Below are 16,771 nucleotides of genomic sequence, written 5' to 3'. Positions count from 1 at the left end.
TTATTGCACCCAATCCACCAAAAAAAATGTTTGCACACAAATTCCTCATCCTGTTCATGATTTTCATAATTTCTGCATCGAGTATTCATGCTTCTCTCCGAAAGCTTTCGGAACAAGAAGTTAAAGATTTGGTTCAAAGTATACAATCATCACCTTCGTCTGTGGAGTCATCAACCGGAAGCGATCATCCAAGCAAAGTTCTTGGTTTTGTAACTCCATGGAATTCTGGAGGCTATGACGTTGCAAAGAGAAATAATCACAATATTAAATACATCAGTCCAGTGTGGCTACAATTAAGGCCATCACAAAGCAGGAACGCTTTTGAAATTACAGGTCTTCAAGATATTGATATGAAGTGGATGAAGGATGTCAAGAAAAATAATGTCGGAGGTAAATAAGCCTGTCAATAATGATTCGAAAAATTATTCATAATAATTGGTGCATTTACTGAAATGGAAATGATCATAGCTAAATTATTACCACGAATTCAGTTCGATTATGGACATTGGACTAAGGAACATATGCAAATGTTTTATGGACATCCAACATTCTCAAAACAAGTCCATCAACCAGTAGTGGATAGAATCGGACAACTGGTTCGTGCCTATGACTTGGATGGCATTGTGTTGGAAGTTGGTTTTTTACAATTTGAGCACATCAAGCATATCATGGTTCCTTTCTTGAAAGCCCTTAAAGAAAAATTAAGTGGAATCCAAAAGACGTCAACCTTTGAGATTTATTTGGTTGTTCCTTCAGTGCTGCCAAATCCAGACAATCCAAACATTCCCAATGCTCTATTTGAAAGAGACCATTTGAGTTTGGTTTCACCTTATGTGGATGGATTTTTAGTAATGACCTACGACTATTTCTCAAACAAGAGATCCAAAAATCAATCGACACAATATGTGTTCAATTCACCTCTGAAAGGATTTATTGATTACACTATAGATTATTTTACAGAGGGTGGAAAACGAAACGATATCGCCAACAAGATACTACTCGGTTTGAACTTTTATGGAGTTGTAATTAGCACACAGCATTTAAGCTCGAAAAAGTTGTTGTCTCAGCTTGTCGAAGAACAGAAGAATGCAAATTCAGAGGACCTTATTTCCAATTGGATCAAAACATATTCTTCTCCAAAATTTGACTTTACCACTGGTGGAAAATTCAAAGATCATCTCAACTTTTATTATCTTCAAAGCGTGTTATTTGATCCAGACGCTCAAGAATATTTATTTGAATTTGTTGAAGGCGACCAATTGCTTCTTGTTGTGTTCCCAACTCCACAAACCATCCAAACAAGAGTTCAGTTTGCCAAACAACACAATCTAGGAGGTGTGATGATTTGGGAACTGGGTCAAGGTCTTGATTCCTTCTACCATTCGTTCTAAGCGTAACTTTGACAGAAACGAGATGTGCCATAGTAAACAACGCCTTGTTGTTGGTGTGAAAAATCTGAGAAAAAATCATCCACACAGAATTGCGTCAGACTTTTTGACAAGCTCCGACCACCAACACCGAAGTGATTCTGTATGCTTCAATCCACATTCTAATCTCCGTTCGATATAAATACTGTGAATTGATCCAAAGAAAAAATGTTATCTGAACGATTGCAAACTGTTAAAATTGCAATCAAGAATATTTTCCAGACATCCCTGACCACATCGGAAATTAATGATGATTCGAAAGGATCACTCGCGTTGTGGTAAGTCTTTTATCAAATCAAATTGTCGTCAACGTGAATTGTGTCATTATTGCCATAATCTTCATCAATTTTCTATTATTCTAAAAAACCACAACATGATGATGAACGACATTCGGACCACATTCCCAGTGAATCCATCTATAAATTACTTTCTGATGGTTTATTTCTGAGTTATAACTTGCAAGACATTTTCCGATATATTCACACAAATTTGGCACACTTGACTGCGAACAAAAGTTTCACAATGGACGCGATGGATTTAAAACAAAAAATCAAACAATTACAAAATATACCTACCCGAGATGAATCTTCTGTTAAATTTATTCTGAATGAGAAATTAATTGTGGATTTGATTGAATTGATGACTGTCATTCCGAAAGAGTAAGTTTCAAGAATGAATGAAAATACATGTTGTGAAATTATTAGAAAGTTTTATAATGAAAAGGTGAATGATTTATTATTTAAGGACGAAGAAATGGTATTTCTAAAGAGTTTAGTGACACCATTGTTGACTATTAATTTTCGATTGTAAGTTTTGAATTCCATTTTCACTTCTTTTGATTCCACACATTTCACACAGCCAAATGCCAAACCTCGAAGAGGATGATATTGTTGTGACCTCGACTAGAAAAAAGAAGAAGAAAAAGAAGGACAAGAAAACAATTTCAACAAAGAATTTAGAAAAATCATCGACGACAACCACAGACACGACAGAGGAGACCAGTAGTACTCCAACAAGTGAAAAAAGTTTTTCAGGATCACCGATCACTCCAGCTGTAACGACACCTCACATTGAGAAACGTTCCAATAATCCAATTGAAAATGTCGTTTCTACTATTGAGGCAACATCCATCAAACAAAATGTGACAAAACAAGGAGACCTTACTCCTCTTTCTACTCAATCTTCCTTGACGTCATTAACAGTTGCTGAAGAACCTGTAGATTTACTTGAAGATTTCAATCCCTATGAAGGAATGACGAAACATCAAGCTCTTGAACATATGCCCGAAAATTTGAAAAGAGAAGAAGCGGAATCACCAATCTCGTCATTGAACACGCAAGAGAAAGAAATTATGACATTAATGGATGAGAAACAATCTGCAGATTCGAGTCGTACTGAAATCATCGAATCTCCAATGAATGCAGAATATTCTAACACAACACTGTCACCGCATGTTTCGACCACTACTGAAATTACTGAACCCACAACCATTATTTCATCTGTGGTATCATTGGAAACTCAAACTTTGACGCCTCAGACGGAAAATAGTACAAGAGTAGAAGATCAGGAATTGAATGAAAAAGCACCTCTCGAAAAAGATGTTTCTGTGAGTGACACCAAAGAAGAATCAAATATTGAGAAAATTAATGAACAAGCTCAAACTTGTGAGGAAAAAGAAGAGGGAACGACGACTTTTGAATCGTTTAAAATTCCAGAAGAACAAGTTTCTGAAAAATCAACTCAAAATTCAACAGATATCCAAACCATCATCACTGCACCTCCACAAGATGCAGAACATCAATTCAATACCAACTCTACACATCATCATTCATTTATCTCATCAGAAATTTCTGAACAATTGAAACACATTCTATCCTTATTAATGAATCACAAATACTCATCGATTCATTTCAACACACCCGTCGATGACAAGGTTGCAGAATTTTCAGATTACTACAAATTTACCAAAAAACCAATGGATTTCAACACCATCAAAACCAAGTTAGAATCTCACAAGTACAAAACCGTTGATGAATTTATCAGAGATGTTCAACTTGTTTTCAACAATACATTTATGTATCATTTAGAATCAGCTCCACAAGTGAAAATGGCTCACGTACTTTCCGATATTTTCGAAAGAGAGCTTGACCTTGCAATACCGTCCTGGAGAAGTCTCGATCTTTCTCCACAGATGGAAGCTAATTCACACAGTGAAGATGACTTTGATCGTTGTGACTCTGAACATTCGAATGAAGGAACTTTGGAAGCGTATTTCACACCAAAATCCACAACAACCAAAGATCATTGTGATTTTTTCCCAACTCCTCCTACGTATCGTCTTGAACAAGCAGAAATTGAACCTCAAGTGCAGCAACCACAAGCTTCCAATATTTCAATGCATTCATTATCTATGGCCAAAGCAGTTGCTGGGTCGAATCAAGAAAATTCTCTTCCTTTGAACCGTGTCGATTTTGAAGTAGATTCTCTTCTCAAAGATACTGTGACCAATGATTCGGATGATGATGATTCTGATACCTTGAGTGAATTTGAAGAAGATGCTAAAGAAATTGACTCGTGTGAAGAAGACAATCAAGATAGGACGACCATTACTACAACGGAAACGACACAACAACACACAACGAGTGCAACGACTATGGATCTATTAAGGCCAATTTCTACCATTCAATTCTCAGACGATTCTGTGTGTAAAATGTTAACAGCCTCAGAAATGTATTCATTTTTCTCAAGTTATTTGGATCACATGTTGAAAACGAATGAATTGAATATTGCTCTAAAAGTTAAAAAGGATCGATATGAGAATATGCTTGAAAGAATTCCCCATGTTAAGAATCGAGATTTTATTCTTGAAGATTCACTTCCACCCACTACCGTCTTGATGAATCTTTCCATATTAGGAGAAAAATTAAGATATCATGAAGATCGACTCAAATTGAAACAAGTTCAACTCATGAAGGAATACGAACGACAAGTACAAGCCATTCAAAAGAAAGAATTAGAATTTGAGGAATTACAAAAACAATTGCATGAAAAGGAACAAGCATGGCTGTTAGAAAAATCACAACTTTTAACACGTGTCACACAACTCGAACAATTACTCGTAGAGAAGAACACAGAAATTGAAGAATTGAAAAATGTACCACTCCTAATACCACCTTCTTCTTCACTGCAACCTCAACAACCAATAGCTCAAGAAGAACGCATCGATCGTCAAATTGATATGGATGAATTTATTTTAATTGAAAAAGTTGTTGTATTGCCTTCATCTCAATCGTCAGCAGATGTTACTACTTTAAAGACAACAACAACAACAGGTCAGAAATCAATACCATCCACACCAATGAGTGGCTGTCATCAAGATGATATTCATTTCATGGGAGGTTCCAATGAAGACATCTTGGATGATGAAGCACTCACAGAAGATGAAATGAGTGAAGTGAGTTCTGTGGTAAATGTTGATGCTATGGATCAGCAACAACTCATTCTTGAAGAGGAAGATTGTATTCGATTGTCACCTTATCAAAAACAAGATCAAACCAAACAAATTCAACAACAAGATGGAAAATGTCCATGTGGAAGAGAATTGGCAAAGGATTATGGATTTCTTCGTAAGCCAAGATATTGTCATTATACCAACAAGTATTACTGCATGAAGTGTCACTCGAATTCGTTTAATGAGATCATTCCTGCAAAGATATTATTTAATTGGGACTTTAAGCCCTATCGAGTGTGTGATGAAGCTTCTAAATATCTCAAAAGTATTTACAATCAACCAATTATTTGTGTGAGTGCTGTGAAACCAACACTCTTTGATGAAAATGAAAATTTGGGAATGGCAAGGATGATTAGAAAAAGACTTATTATTCAATGGGAATACATTTCGAGATGTCCGTTGAAAGATAATCTCATTACACAACACAAATTGAAACACAAATTACACTATGTGACAGATACGGAAATGTACAGCGTCAAAAATCTTTGTGAGCTCAATGGAAAGCAGAACGAGGCACCATTTTTGAAAAAGCTCTCTCGTTTGTTTCATGTATTCAGTGACCATATTGTGAATCAGTGTGGTTTTTGTAAAACCAAAGCGAAGAGTTTGTGCCCAAATTGTAAGAATGACACTCCAATTTACGAGTTCAACATTAGTCAAGTGATCAAATGTCCAAGCTGTAAGCTTGTCTTTCACAAATCATGCTTTGTGAATAAGAAGGGAGTTGTGGCGTGTCCAGTGTGCAGCAACGATGATGAGTAATTTCACTAATAAGTTTTAATATTAAAAAGTTAAATAATTTATTTCGCAAGGGAACTAGTGTGTTTTTACAATAGCTCTATTGATTGATGTACATGTTGGGATCTTGAATCGAGTTAAATCTTCCAATACACAAGCCGCACATGACAAACATGACTGGAATGTACAATTGAGGTAAAACGTTAAACCACAAATGCAGATTATCAGAGATGGTATTCGAGCCCAATACACTTAATTCTCTAACATAAATTTGTGGAATTTCTAAAAAGACATTCTGCATCAGAAACACAACACAATACACCAACACCATGACAGCCATCACTGAGAGGAGTCTTGCTGCTTGTCTTGTCTTGAGTGAAACTTGTTCTTCAGTTTCATTAAAATCCACATCGACATGATCCACCACATGTTTGTATTCATTTTTCATTCTCGAGCTTAATACGAGTAGAAATATGGAGCAAATTCCTAAAATCAGCACGTGTGATAAATTCGTTGACCAATGAGCTGTTTCTACAATATTCACAGAAACAAAATTACAAAATAAATGCATGATGAAAATCAAAGGTGTGACCAAATATCCAAAACAACATCCAAACACTCCCAAAAACACCAACACGGAAACGAAAAAAGAAAACCACTTTCCATGATATTTCATCACCGATACTTTACATGCCTTTCGAATTCCTTCAAAAACTAATTCCAAAACAAACAATGTGAAACACACTTGAAATAAATAATCTAAAATGACAAGTGCAATTGATCCAGACCAATACACCATTTGATATTTATCCTGAACGTACATCCATCCATACCAAATAAATGTTGCCATCTCGAGTATTTGCAACGAGAGTGCAATCATTCCGATCCGAGCTAATTTTAAAGTTGATGAAACATGAAGAGCCATCATGAAAGTATTATTTAATTGATTTTTGTTTCCTTTGGATCGGATGATGATCCAATAGAGGATGAAACATGCTATCAGTATTAATAAGAGAAATCCAAAAACGGAGGTGTAAGTGGTGAGAATGTAGAGTGAGAGGGAAGTCGGGAGATAATGAGACATTTTTTTTGTTGTTCTTGTGGAACGCGTCGGAGGACATCGGAGTGGAGGTTGTGAAATGGTTCAGAAAGTTGTCTTTAGTTGCAATAAGTTATTTAATCATAAAATTACGAAATTATTTCGTGCAAGCATCAATGTAAGAGAGTGTTTCTTCCAGTTGCGTTCTTCTCATATCGTCATTCCATTGATGATAATCTCCCATAATTTCCACAATTCTTTTGGCTACTTGTTTGGATTCATTTCGATCGACAAACATGAGACTGAGTCTGTAGGCAATGATATCAGAGGGTTTCACTGCCATTTCATGCTTGGCTTGATATAAAACTTCACCCTCAATATAGGGATATTTGGATGAGAGACGTTGAGTGAGACCATTCTTTTCAGAAATTTCAACAATATATGGAGCTCTGTCTCCATAAAAATGTTTCAAATGTTCCCATGAATCATCACTCACATTTGCTGAAGGACTTTGTTTGATGTTCTTTATGGCTTCCCATTGATAAGAGGCACCAATTAGAGGTGTATAATAAGTTCTTGAAATAGGTTTGGCTAACAATCCAACTAAATCTGGGCGCACTGAAATGACAGTGTCAATGGTGTCCTTAAGAATACACATACAAATAGAGTCGATTCTATCCATTGTAGTCAGTCAATTCAACTTACCTCTCCAATTTTCCTAAAACTCGTCCATTTTCCACCTGCAACAGTGATCAAATTACTCGAACTTGTTTCAATATGATGGTCTCTGGAAAGAGTTTTTGTTGATTCAAAGGCAACAGCTACTGGCTTAACAAGTGGTCGAATTCCTGTCCAACTTGAAGTGATATCTGCTGTAGAAAGAGGAACAGTCAAACATGTTCTCATGGTACTAAGTATAAATTCAATGTCAGTACTTGTTGGAGTTGGTCTTTCTGTTAATGTGGTTGGTGTGTCAGTCGTACCTGCAATTAATTTTCCTTCCCATGGCACTAAATACAGCACTCTTCCGTCTGATGTTTTTGGAAATAGTACGCCCATCTTTTTTCCAATTCCTGATGTGAATTTATCGAGATCCAAGGTGATGTGTGTTCCTGTTGATGGAGAAATTATGGGAATACAATTAGGATCGTCCATTTTCCTTAACTGATCAACAAATGGTCCAGTTGCATTAACAACACATTTGCCCTTGATTGAGTATTCTTTTCCATTAATTCTGTCTCTCACTTTTACACCAACAATTTTCTTATTTTCATCTGACTTAATCAAATCAACAACATCCATATAGTTCAATGTTAAAGCGCCCAAAGCATTTGCTGTGAGAATTGTACTAATATTCACTCTCGAGTCGTTAAACACTCCGTCAACATATGACATACATCCATAAAGGCCTTCCTTTTTGAGGCTTGGCCACAATTGTAATGATGCTGCCTTTGAAACCCATCCAGAATAACCAAGTCTTGCTTCAGATCCACTCAACAAATCATACAACGTCAATCCTATATACATTCTTAGAGAGTCGTATAATGAATAACAAGGCGTCAATAATTTTAGTGGAGATGATAAATGTGGTGCCACTTGAAAGAAATGCTTTCTTTCCCTCAAACATTCATAAACTAGCATTAGTTCGTTCCAATCCAAGTTCATGACAGCTTTCTCCAAGTATCTTACACCTCCATGTGCCATCTTGGTGGCACGTGACGACGTTCCGCTTGCAAAATCATTTCTCTCCAAAACCACCACCCTCATTCCTCGCGTGCAAGCGTCAAGAGCAGCAGAAGCTCCAACAGAGCCTCCGCCCACAATAATCACATCAAATTCATTTTCTGGTGATTGATTTTCCAGTATTTTCATATTCTCTGCTCTGTCTGTGTGCAGAATGACTTGACCGTCGGAATCTCTTGGTAAGCCTAATTGTTCCGTGGCTTGATGCTCAAACAAGGCTTTTCTGTCAAACGCTTTTAATAAGCTATTACCGCTCTCTTCATACAAATTATGCTTGCTCTTGAGTATGGCGTTAACGGAAAACAAGCCACCTCCCAAAATTGCTGTGGCGAACAGGAGATTGCGAGGACGGAAAATTTGTTTCATTTTTTAATTTTGGATTTAATTGAAATTTATTATTAAATAAAAGCAAGTCACTACTTTGATATTAAATATGAATTTCTACTTTATGTTACGTTAGGCTCAAATATGGTTATGTTGTTTAAGCATCATATCCACAGCTTGCTCAACTTGAGACCATCCATCCACTCGAACAATCCAATGGGAATCTAAGGGTTCCCGATTTACATTCCAGGCATAATTTCCAAATAAAATTGCAGGAATTTTCTCATCAACACATTGTTGACAATATTTGAGAGAGTCATCAATCAATAATACAGCATTCAATTGGCGACACATTTCAGGTTTGGTCATTTGAGTTTGTCCCGTTTCTCCATAGTGATTTCCCATTAAAATTTCAGCAAAAGTATTAGGGAAATATTTCTGTAGAAATAATTGTGTTTGTTCCTTTAGTTTGTGTTGTCGAGATGTAACAATGACAAGTTTGTATTTTGCAGATAATTTTTGGAGTACATCAAAAGCATTCTCTTCCAAAATTGATTGTCCTAAAAACAATTCACTTTGAAGAAATTCATCGACAATTTGTTTGGATCGTTCTTCACTACCATCCCACACATCTCGGAAATGATATGAATGAAACATTTTCATGTGCAGCGGTTGTTGTCCCTCCAATAAATGATGTTTGTTATAAAATTCAATAAGTAACGGAACAAAAGGGGTGAGCACTTCATCGATATCCACAGCGATGATAGGCTTGTTGCTGGAATCGAGAGCTTCGGAGAGAACTACCGTCTCGGCAGTAGGATGATGAGGCGAGGATGTTGAAGCCATTTTTTGAGCATGACGATTGAACTTTCATTGTTAGAAGCTTCTGTTCATGGATAAAAATGATTTCATTCAACACCTAGATAGAGGATTGAAATACATTGTATTTATTGAGAAGGACAGTATTTTTTCACAAAGGACTCACTGCATAATAAATAAAAAGCTTTTTCATGCTATTTACAAATGTTTTTGCAATTGCAGAGCTATGTATCTAGAGAGGACAAATCTTTTTGAATGCAGAAGAGTCCAAATTTTTCTTGATCACATTTTGTACAATATCATCCAGCTTGAAAGTTCCAATAACACTGTCGTTATGTACAGCATAGAAAATTCCTAGAGTTTCATCTATTGTAACACCATCTGTTTTAGAGACAACATTGCCCATGAACGATGCAACATAGCATAAATTGTCTCTTCTTACAATATGGAATTTGGTTCTCTTATCTAATTGGTCTGTAAAAATGTAAAAGCCTGTTTTCACATTTCTTGCTGGATGTGAAGTTTGGCATGAAAAGATGACAAATCCCTCAGGCTCTCCCTCAAAAAAGAAGCTCTTTGGGCATTTAGTTTTGTCTGAAGGTGCAGGAGTGGATGTCATTCCCAATGTCTCTCCAGAGAAGTCATGTGATTTGAAATTATAAATCTTGACATTCAGTTCATGCTCATCAGCGATAAGCAGTCTGTTGTATGCCTCATCGATCACAATGGTTTCTACAATATTCAGAGTACCAGAAGAAGGTCCAACATCTTCCGTAATGCTTCCAATCTTTTTGGAGTAAGATGCCTCAAACGTTATTTGTGTAGCTTCTTTTTTGGTCACTGCGACTTCAAATAATTGAACTCTTTTGTCTAGTAAATGCTGTGGAGGCACTATTTTGTGTTTTCCCCTCTCATCTTGCAACATATAATTGTCTGTCACAAATACATGATAATGTTCAGTATTTGGGCCTAGACTCTTTTCTGTTTTTACAATATCCAAAGCGTATGGTCGTTGAAGAATTTCACTTCCAAATGAATATAGTATCTTAAAGTCGTTTTCAATATCGACAATGCATACTCTCTTTCCATCTCGTTCTGTAACAAATAAATAATCCTTGTTGAATATCTTGTGAAGGGTAATGCCATTTGGTCTATTTGCCTCATAATCTCCAGTTTTAAGGTGTTTCGTAAATAAATATTCACCAGTCTTTGCATCGAAAACAAACAATGAATTTGTAGCCTTTGCGGTAGTAATAAGCCACTGATGATTCAGCACAACAAGAGAATCAATATTATCTCGTCGTTGGCTTCCTTCAGATCCGGTTACAAACAACTCGGGAACTACCACCATACTTAATTTCTTCTCCACCACATCCTTCTTATTTTGAGATCTCAACCAAAAGGCGACAACCACTACTGAAACCATTATCAACAAACTCAAAATTCTATTGACCAAATCGGACTGTTCTTGTTGATCGGTGCCATTAGAAATAGCTCTTTTTGAATCTGTTTTCGTAGTATCATTGCCTGATGAACTAGTTGATGTATCTGATGAAGTCTTTTGTTCAAGGCTCCTCTTCTCATCGGAGTTAGAGGTCTCCTCTGTTGAAGAGTTGTTGTCTTGAGCGTGTTCTTCTTTCATTTTTTAAAGTTTACGCAAAAACAGCAACACGTGTCATGAGTTAAAAACGTGGTTAACTTTTATGCAACATTTCATGCACACAAACATACAACGACTTTTATGTGTACAGGTATGAATTGGAAACGGATTATTGATCTTGATATTGCTGTCAGATGGTGCGTAGGGAGGATTCGTTTGCCATCCATGGGCATAAGGGATTCTTACTGAAATAAACCAGAAACAAAGCAATGGAATGGATATTACCACGAGAGCCTAATTTCAGAAATCAATGATAATTGCACGAATTGTTTTAGACACAGAAGGAAATACTACAAAGGTGAAGCAATGAAACGATACTTGATGTTGAACAATTTATATAAATTAATACTGTTACCTTATTCGTTCATTCATTCGGGTTGGTTAATTCAAGGAATCTGTGATAGCCAACTATTGAAGGGAAACAGTTGAGATGTATTTGATGTAAGGATGACGTGCGAATATCAAATAGTAATAGTAGTACCACCAAATTACCATTCAAGCGCTTGCCAAGTTGATCATCAAGGACACTCTTTCTTTGTTTCTTAAAGGACAATACAAAGATTACAAATAAAATTGTTGCTTAAATGATATAATATTCATGAACATACAGGTTTTACAACATAAGATTTAATACAAAGATTACAAATAAAAATAATTTAAATCAAATTAAATGAATATTAATAAATATTCTTGTATCATACTCAGAACATTGATCATCCTTCTCACTAATCATTAAACTTTAAAACAATTTAGCAGCCTTGGCATAGAAGAACGTTAAAGCTCCACTCACTCCGGCAACCAACACATAAAGGAATGTACCACCACTCATCAAACCAATCAAACTCACTCCAAAGACCAAAGCGTTGAAGAGGGTCATGACTCTCAAAACATCATTCTGAGCATCGGTAGGCCATGAAACACTCATATAATTTAAAACCAACAAAGCCAATGAGAAGGCTCCACTCAATCGAACAAATTCATCAACCACCCGAACGGCATCATAACTGTTGGATGCAGTGATGGAGAGTGAACTTGCGAACAAGAAACGAAGAATACCTGGAACGAGTAATGCCAAGAGAGTCCAGAAAGCGAGTAAGCCTAATGAGAGAACACGCAGATCATCCGATGTGAGGTTGGTTTTCTTCTCTTTGAGATTACGGACGAGTTTTTGGGCATCTTCTTTGATGCGATCGAGATTTTGTTTAATGTTCTTTTGAACATTTTCAACTGTTGCAGATGCTGTTTCAGACATGATGATGATCGTTCGGTTGTGTAATTATAATTGATGATGACTATGAGATGTGTTGTGGTGGTAATTTATTGCAAATCAAAAGGATTGGTTAGAACACTCTTCACACGGATTGATGAGTGACAGACAGTGGTTTTTTTTGAAAGTCTAAATTGGGACTGGCAACAATCGAAGTTAGACAAGCTGACTATTGGAAAGCAAAAAGGCAGAGATAAGACAAAGAATTTCAATGTTTGTATTCTTTATTTGCAGGTGGTGTAAAACGATCACTTCTTTGTCCACAGCAGAAATTCAATAAGCTCTCGGTCACATTCGTGTGATTTGGTTTGAGTTATGTCACGCTCTCTTGTGGAATATTATTCATTCCCTGCAATTCAGCCTTATTTGTCAGCTTTCTTTAGACATTTTATGAGTACTTGATAGAATGCTTTAGGATCATGACCATCGAAAGTGTCATACGTTTCGGGTTTGCTGACATGCAACAACTTGGCATCATTGTTCTCAAGTAAGATGAAACGTTGAGGCCAAACAGCAAACATCTTTTCAAATCCGTCCTCAATGCCATCCACTGCAGTAGGAATATGATAGTCCATGCCATTCATCATTTGTTTCGTTGCATCCAATCGTTCCTCAATGGTCTTGTGTTGCTCAATGCAAATCCTGTCTCCCAATTTCCACTCGTCGCATGCATGGGCTTCTCGAATGTAAATCGTTAAGAAAAATACACGAGATTTGAACATCTCCACCATGCTATGAAGATAGTCTCGGTATTTTCTAAACGGTGGTCAGGAATAACTGGCTCCAATGAGTGCTACTGGTAAATTATTGGGATTTCTCTTGTTCAACAATTCACTGAGTGTGGTTGTGTACGTGAGAGACAACTCTTGGGAACGAGTCTTTTCCAACGTCAAATGATCATTGGCTCCATCTCTATTGCTATAGAAATCCATCAAATCAACGACCTTAATACCACTCAAATCCAAGTGAGTGTTCAATTCAAGAGAGCATGCTCTCGAAATATCATATTTAAAGTAGTACGTGAGAGTATTCACTTCGGGATCATCTTTGAATCTACCTCGCAAGTTCCGATAAGCATTCATGAAATCATTGAAATAGGAATCTACAGCCAGGTTTGAGTTTCTTCTTCGTCCCAATACATTCGCCACTGCTTCTTCTTGTAATTGCACTGTAATTTGTTCTAATTGATCGAGATCATCATCAGCTTCAGTGAAGGCTTTTTGAATGCGAGGCTCTCTCCTAAGACGTTGTTCTTCTTTCAAGAGCAGTATGGCCGTTTCCTTTTCAATGGTTTGAGAGGTGGTTGATTGGAGCAAAGTGTTACCTCTCTTACCAGAGGTGTAATGAAACATAAACATTTCCGATTAGAATTGAAGCGTGAAAGTAAAGAAATATGGCATGAACACACATGCACGCGATGAGAGGCGTGTGTGTATTGTTGATTCGACGCTTTTGTTTTATTGAAACTTCTCTAGATGCAATTCTTTCAGGGGTTGTTGGTTCATATTTTGTAAACAGTTCACTCTGATTTTACAGAGCCCATGACAACAACAGCATTGGTTAACTTTACAAAAACCATCCACAATTCTGAGAATGAGAAAATCTTCTTCTCCGCTTCATATAATCTTCCAATTCAACTTTCAAAACAATCATCATAAAAAGAATGTTCCACGTGCGAGCCACACGGGACATGGTACAACAACAACAACCAACACAGTTATCATCATCCTTCTTGCTGCTGATCACACTATTCTTTGTTGGACTCATCCTTTCACCATGCACAGCCGAAATTCATCCAAATTCCATTCATGTAGTCGATTCCTCACCTCCTTCCGATAACCTTCACCTCCAAAAGGATCCAACGTCTAGATGGCATAAGAAGCCATCCATTGCTGAAACGATGGGAATGAATCCATTTCAAATCATGATGTTCGCCTCTCCCGAGAATCAGGATTCATCATCTTCTCCGAGTCGTACGGATTCACTCAACTCAATGATGAGAAGTTATTATCAAAACAATGAGAATGCCAAAGTAGACTCATCATCATCAAGTACGACAGCAAACTCCAAAGGTAAAGGCTATCCGTTAATTCTCGTCGGTGGACTTGGTGGAGTAGTTTTAATGTCAAAACGTGATCATGCTTCGGAACCTCATTGGTGGTGTCAACACACGACAGATCCATTTCAAATTTGGATTTCCATCGAAGAGCTTGTTCCATACTTGAGTGAGGACTGTTTCATGCACGACCTGTCGCTTGAATTGAAAGAAGGAGAAAGTCCATACGATCGTAAAAAGTTACTGAGACAGCTCGATCCTCATGTGAAAATATTTGGAAAAGATTATGGTGGTGTGGAAAGCGTGACTCACTTGGTGAAAGAAGCAGGCTCTCAAAGTGGGTACATGATCAAACTTATTAACTTTTTAACCAGTAATGGATATGAAATTGGAAAATCATTAAGGGCAATGCCTTACGACTGGAGATTAGGTGTTGCTGAATGGAGTGCACCAAATAGTTCAACCACTGGAGGAGATTATCATGCATTTCAAAAATTAATTGAAGAAACGTATGCATTGAATGGAAATGTACCAGTTTCTCTACTGGGCCATTCAATGGGAGGACCGTTTGTTCAATACTTTTTAGCAAATTATGTCTCACAAACATGGAAAGACAAGTTTATTTCACACTATATACCTTTTGCTGGAGCGTTTGATGGTGCTCCCATTGCATTGCCATTGGCCTTGGCAGGATCTAATTATGGAGTTCCAACATTCTCTCAAACGATCGCCAAGAAATTGACTCAACAATTCGGAGGACCAAATTTTATGATACCAATCATGTCTCAACATTTCGATTATCCAATATTTACATATCTTTCTCCAAATGGTACACGTCAAGACTATTATGCAACTCCCTCAAGTGTACAACAGCTCTATAAGGACGCTAACATGGAGAAAACGTGGGATGTATTCGAACATGAATATTCTGAATATGCAAGTGTGAAATTTAGAGCTCCAAACGTTTCCACACATTGTGTGTATGGATATGGTGTGAAATCATTGGCTCATTTACAATATTCAGGACAAAAGCCATTAAGCGAAATACTTTTCGATGATATTTTACACCACAGTGAAGCCCTTAAAATCGATGACGGAGATGGAACTGTTCCTTTGTATTCACTTGCCATTTGTGATGATTTTGCAAAGCAACAACAACAGCCAGTCATGGTCCATCGATTTTTCAATGTGACTCACCTGACAGTGGTAACAGATGACAAGGTATTACAAACCTTGTTGGATATTTTGAATACCCCCATTGCGTAAGACATGATTTAACTTATATGAATATCCTTAGTAATTTAGATTTCCATAAAAGGTTTAATTTATGAATTCACATTCAATCTCTGGGAGGTCTTGTGCGACACAGACATCCCAACTGACATCCATGATGATCGGTCAAATAACCAAAGCGACAAGGTCTTTCACAATGAATGCTCTTACAAGGTCTTTGTTTACATCTACAAAGGGGACATCCATGTCGATCTCTTTCAAAGCCATAACGACAATACATTCTGCATGCAGGACGACATCTGTGTCGAGATCGTTGTGCCTCTACATGATTCGAACGGCAACATGTAAACAACATGATGAAGATGAAAACAGAGAGTGTAAAGATGAGACTAAACACAGAAATGAAACCAAGTTTCTTGAGCATGATTAAGAGCGTGAGATTGTTTTTTGTGATGTCGCGTGGAATTGTTGCAACAGATCTTTCTTGCTTTGGTTTTTAACAGTTTTGGAATGGAACAACCACGGAAGGAAAACTGGCAAACCGTGAAAAAGGAAATGCACTCGATTTGAAAGACCATTTATGCGTTTGTTTCCATACAAAAATTAGTATTTGACACCACAAGTTCGCATCATTGTTCTTTGAGGGTTGAACAACGTTGAAAAAAAAAGAGAAAATGATTTCAGCCTCAAAGTTTTTAGAAACGATTGTAATTGCAGCGTTTACAGCTTTAAACAAGTAACATCCTCACGACATAAGCTTGAACTCTCAAACTCATGTTGTAAATCATTGAAGGGTTTCCTAATCCAATGAATCATTTCCAGCAAAGTGAGTGTTCTGTACTGGAGGTTCTACTAGTAGGCGCATTTTCGCATCGTTCTACACACATTTCATGATTCGCGAAAATTGAAACCGCACATCCTGAAACAAAAATCTCAATCAGTGTTCGCTCCGCT

General features: G+C 37.0%; 10 protein-coding genes across 10 annotated transcripts; 3 read left to right on the top strand and 7 right to left on the bottom strand.

Annotated features, from left to right (window-relative positions):
- Positions 1-26: 26 nt before the first annotated feature.
- C9374_010732 (uncharacterized protein) lies at positions 27-1,391 on the top strand (the record flags this gene model as incomplete). The annotated part of the gene is made up of 2 exons (XM_044686309.1): positions 27-390; positions 469-1,391. 2 exons carry the CDS (start codon positions 27-29, stop codon positions 1,389-1,391), a joined length of 1,287 nt encoding a protein of 428 aa, XP_044543622.1.
- Positions 1,392-1,595: 204 nt separating this feature from the next.
- On the top strand, positions 1,596-5,700 carry C9374_010731 (uncharacterized protein; the record flags this gene model as incomplete). The annotated part of the gene is made up of 4 exons (XM_044686308.1): positions 1,596-1,705; positions 1,835-2,086; positions 2,132-2,233; positions 2,286-5,700. The coding sequence occupies 4 exons, from the start codon at positions 1,596-1,598 to the stop codon at positions 5,698-5,700; spliced, it is 3,879 nt and encodes a 1,292-aa protein (XP_044543621.1).
- Positions 5,701-5,776: 76 nt separating this feature from the next.
- C9374_010730 (uncharacterized protein) lies at positions 5,777-6,760 on the bottom strand (the record flags this gene model as incomplete). The annotated part of the gene is made up of 1 exon (XM_044686307.1): positions 5,777-6,760. The coding sequence occupies one exon, from the start codon at positions 6,758-6,760 to the stop codon at positions 5,777-5,779; it is 984 nt and encodes a 327-aa protein (XP_044543620.1).
- Positions 6,761-6,872: 112 nt separating this feature from the next.
- Positions 6,873-8,824, bottom strand: C9374_010729 (uncharacterized protein; the record flags this gene model as incomplete). Its single annotated transcript, XM_044686305.1, has 2 exons — positions 6,873-7,358; positions 7,421-8,824. The coding sequence occupies 2 exons, from the start codon at positions 8,822-8,824 to the stop codon at positions 6,873-6,875; spliced, it is 1,890 nt and encodes a 629-aa protein (XP_044543619.1).
- A 96-nt stretch (positions 8,825-8,920) lies between these two features.
- C9374_010728 (uncharacterized protein) lies at positions 8,921-9,628 on the bottom strand (the record flags this gene model as incomplete). The annotated part of the gene is made up of 1 exon (XM_044686304.1): positions 8,921-9,628. The coding sequence occupies one exon, from the start codon at positions 9,626-9,628 to the stop codon at positions 8,921-8,923; it is 708 nt and encodes a 235-aa protein (XP_044543618.1).
- A 205-nt stretch (positions 9,629-9,833) lies between these two features.
- On the bottom strand, positions 9,834-11,243 carry C9374_010727 (uncharacterized protein; the record flags this gene model as incomplete). Its single annotated transcript, XM_044686303.1, has 1 exon — positions 9,834-11,243. One exon carries the CDS (start codon positions 11,241-11,243, stop codon positions 9,834-9,836), a length of 1,410 nt encoding a protein of 469 aa, XP_044543617.1.
- A 757-nt stretch (positions 11,244-12,000) lies between these two features.
- On the bottom strand, positions 12,001-12,513 carry C9374_010726 (uncharacterized protein; the record flags this gene model as incomplete). The annotated part of the gene is made up of 1 exon (XM_044686302.1): positions 12,001-12,513. The coding sequence occupies one exon, from the start codon at positions 12,511-12,513 to the stop codon at positions 12,001-12,003; it is 513 nt and encodes a 170-aa protein (XP_044543616.1).
- A 377-nt stretch (positions 12,514-12,890) lies between these two features.
- Positions 12,891-13,259, bottom strand: C9374_010725 (uncharacterized protein; the record flags this gene model as incomplete). Its single annotated transcript, XM_044686301.1, has 1 exon — positions 12,891-13,259. One exon carries the CDS (start codon positions 13,257-13,259, stop codon positions 12,891-12,893), a length of 369 nt encoding a protein of 122 aa, XP_044543615.1.
- Positions 13,260-13,295: 36 nt separating this feature from the next.
- On the bottom strand, positions 13,296-13,886 carry C9374_010724 (uncharacterized protein; the record flags this gene model as incomplete). The annotated part of the gene is made up of 1 exon (XM_044686300.1): positions 13,296-13,886. One exon carries the CDS (start codon positions 13,884-13,886, stop codon positions 13,296-13,298), a length of 591 nt encoding a protein of 196 aa, XP_044543614.1.
- A 305-nt stretch (positions 13,887-14,191) lies between these two features.
- Positions 14,192-15,850, top strand: C9374_010723 (uncharacterized protein; the record flags this gene model as incomplete). The annotated part of the gene is made up of 1 exon (XM_044686299.1): positions 14,192-15,850. One exon carries the CDS (start codon positions 14,192-14,194, stop codon positions 15,848-15,850), a length of 1,659 nt encoding a protein of 552 aa, XP_044543613.1.
- Positions 15,851-16,771: the final 921 nt, after the last annotated feature.

The sequence above is a fragment of the Naegleria lovaniensis genome (genome assembly GCF_003324165.1).
Source record: "Naegleria lovaniensis strain ATCC 30569 chromosome Unknown tig045, whole genome shotgun sequence".
NCBI lineage: Eukaryota > Heterolobosea > Eutetramitea > Acrasida > Naegleriidae > Naegleria > Naegleria lovaniensis.
Note: the sequence above shows the minus strand (reverse complement) of the source record. Positions and strands in the feature narration are given on the sequence as shown.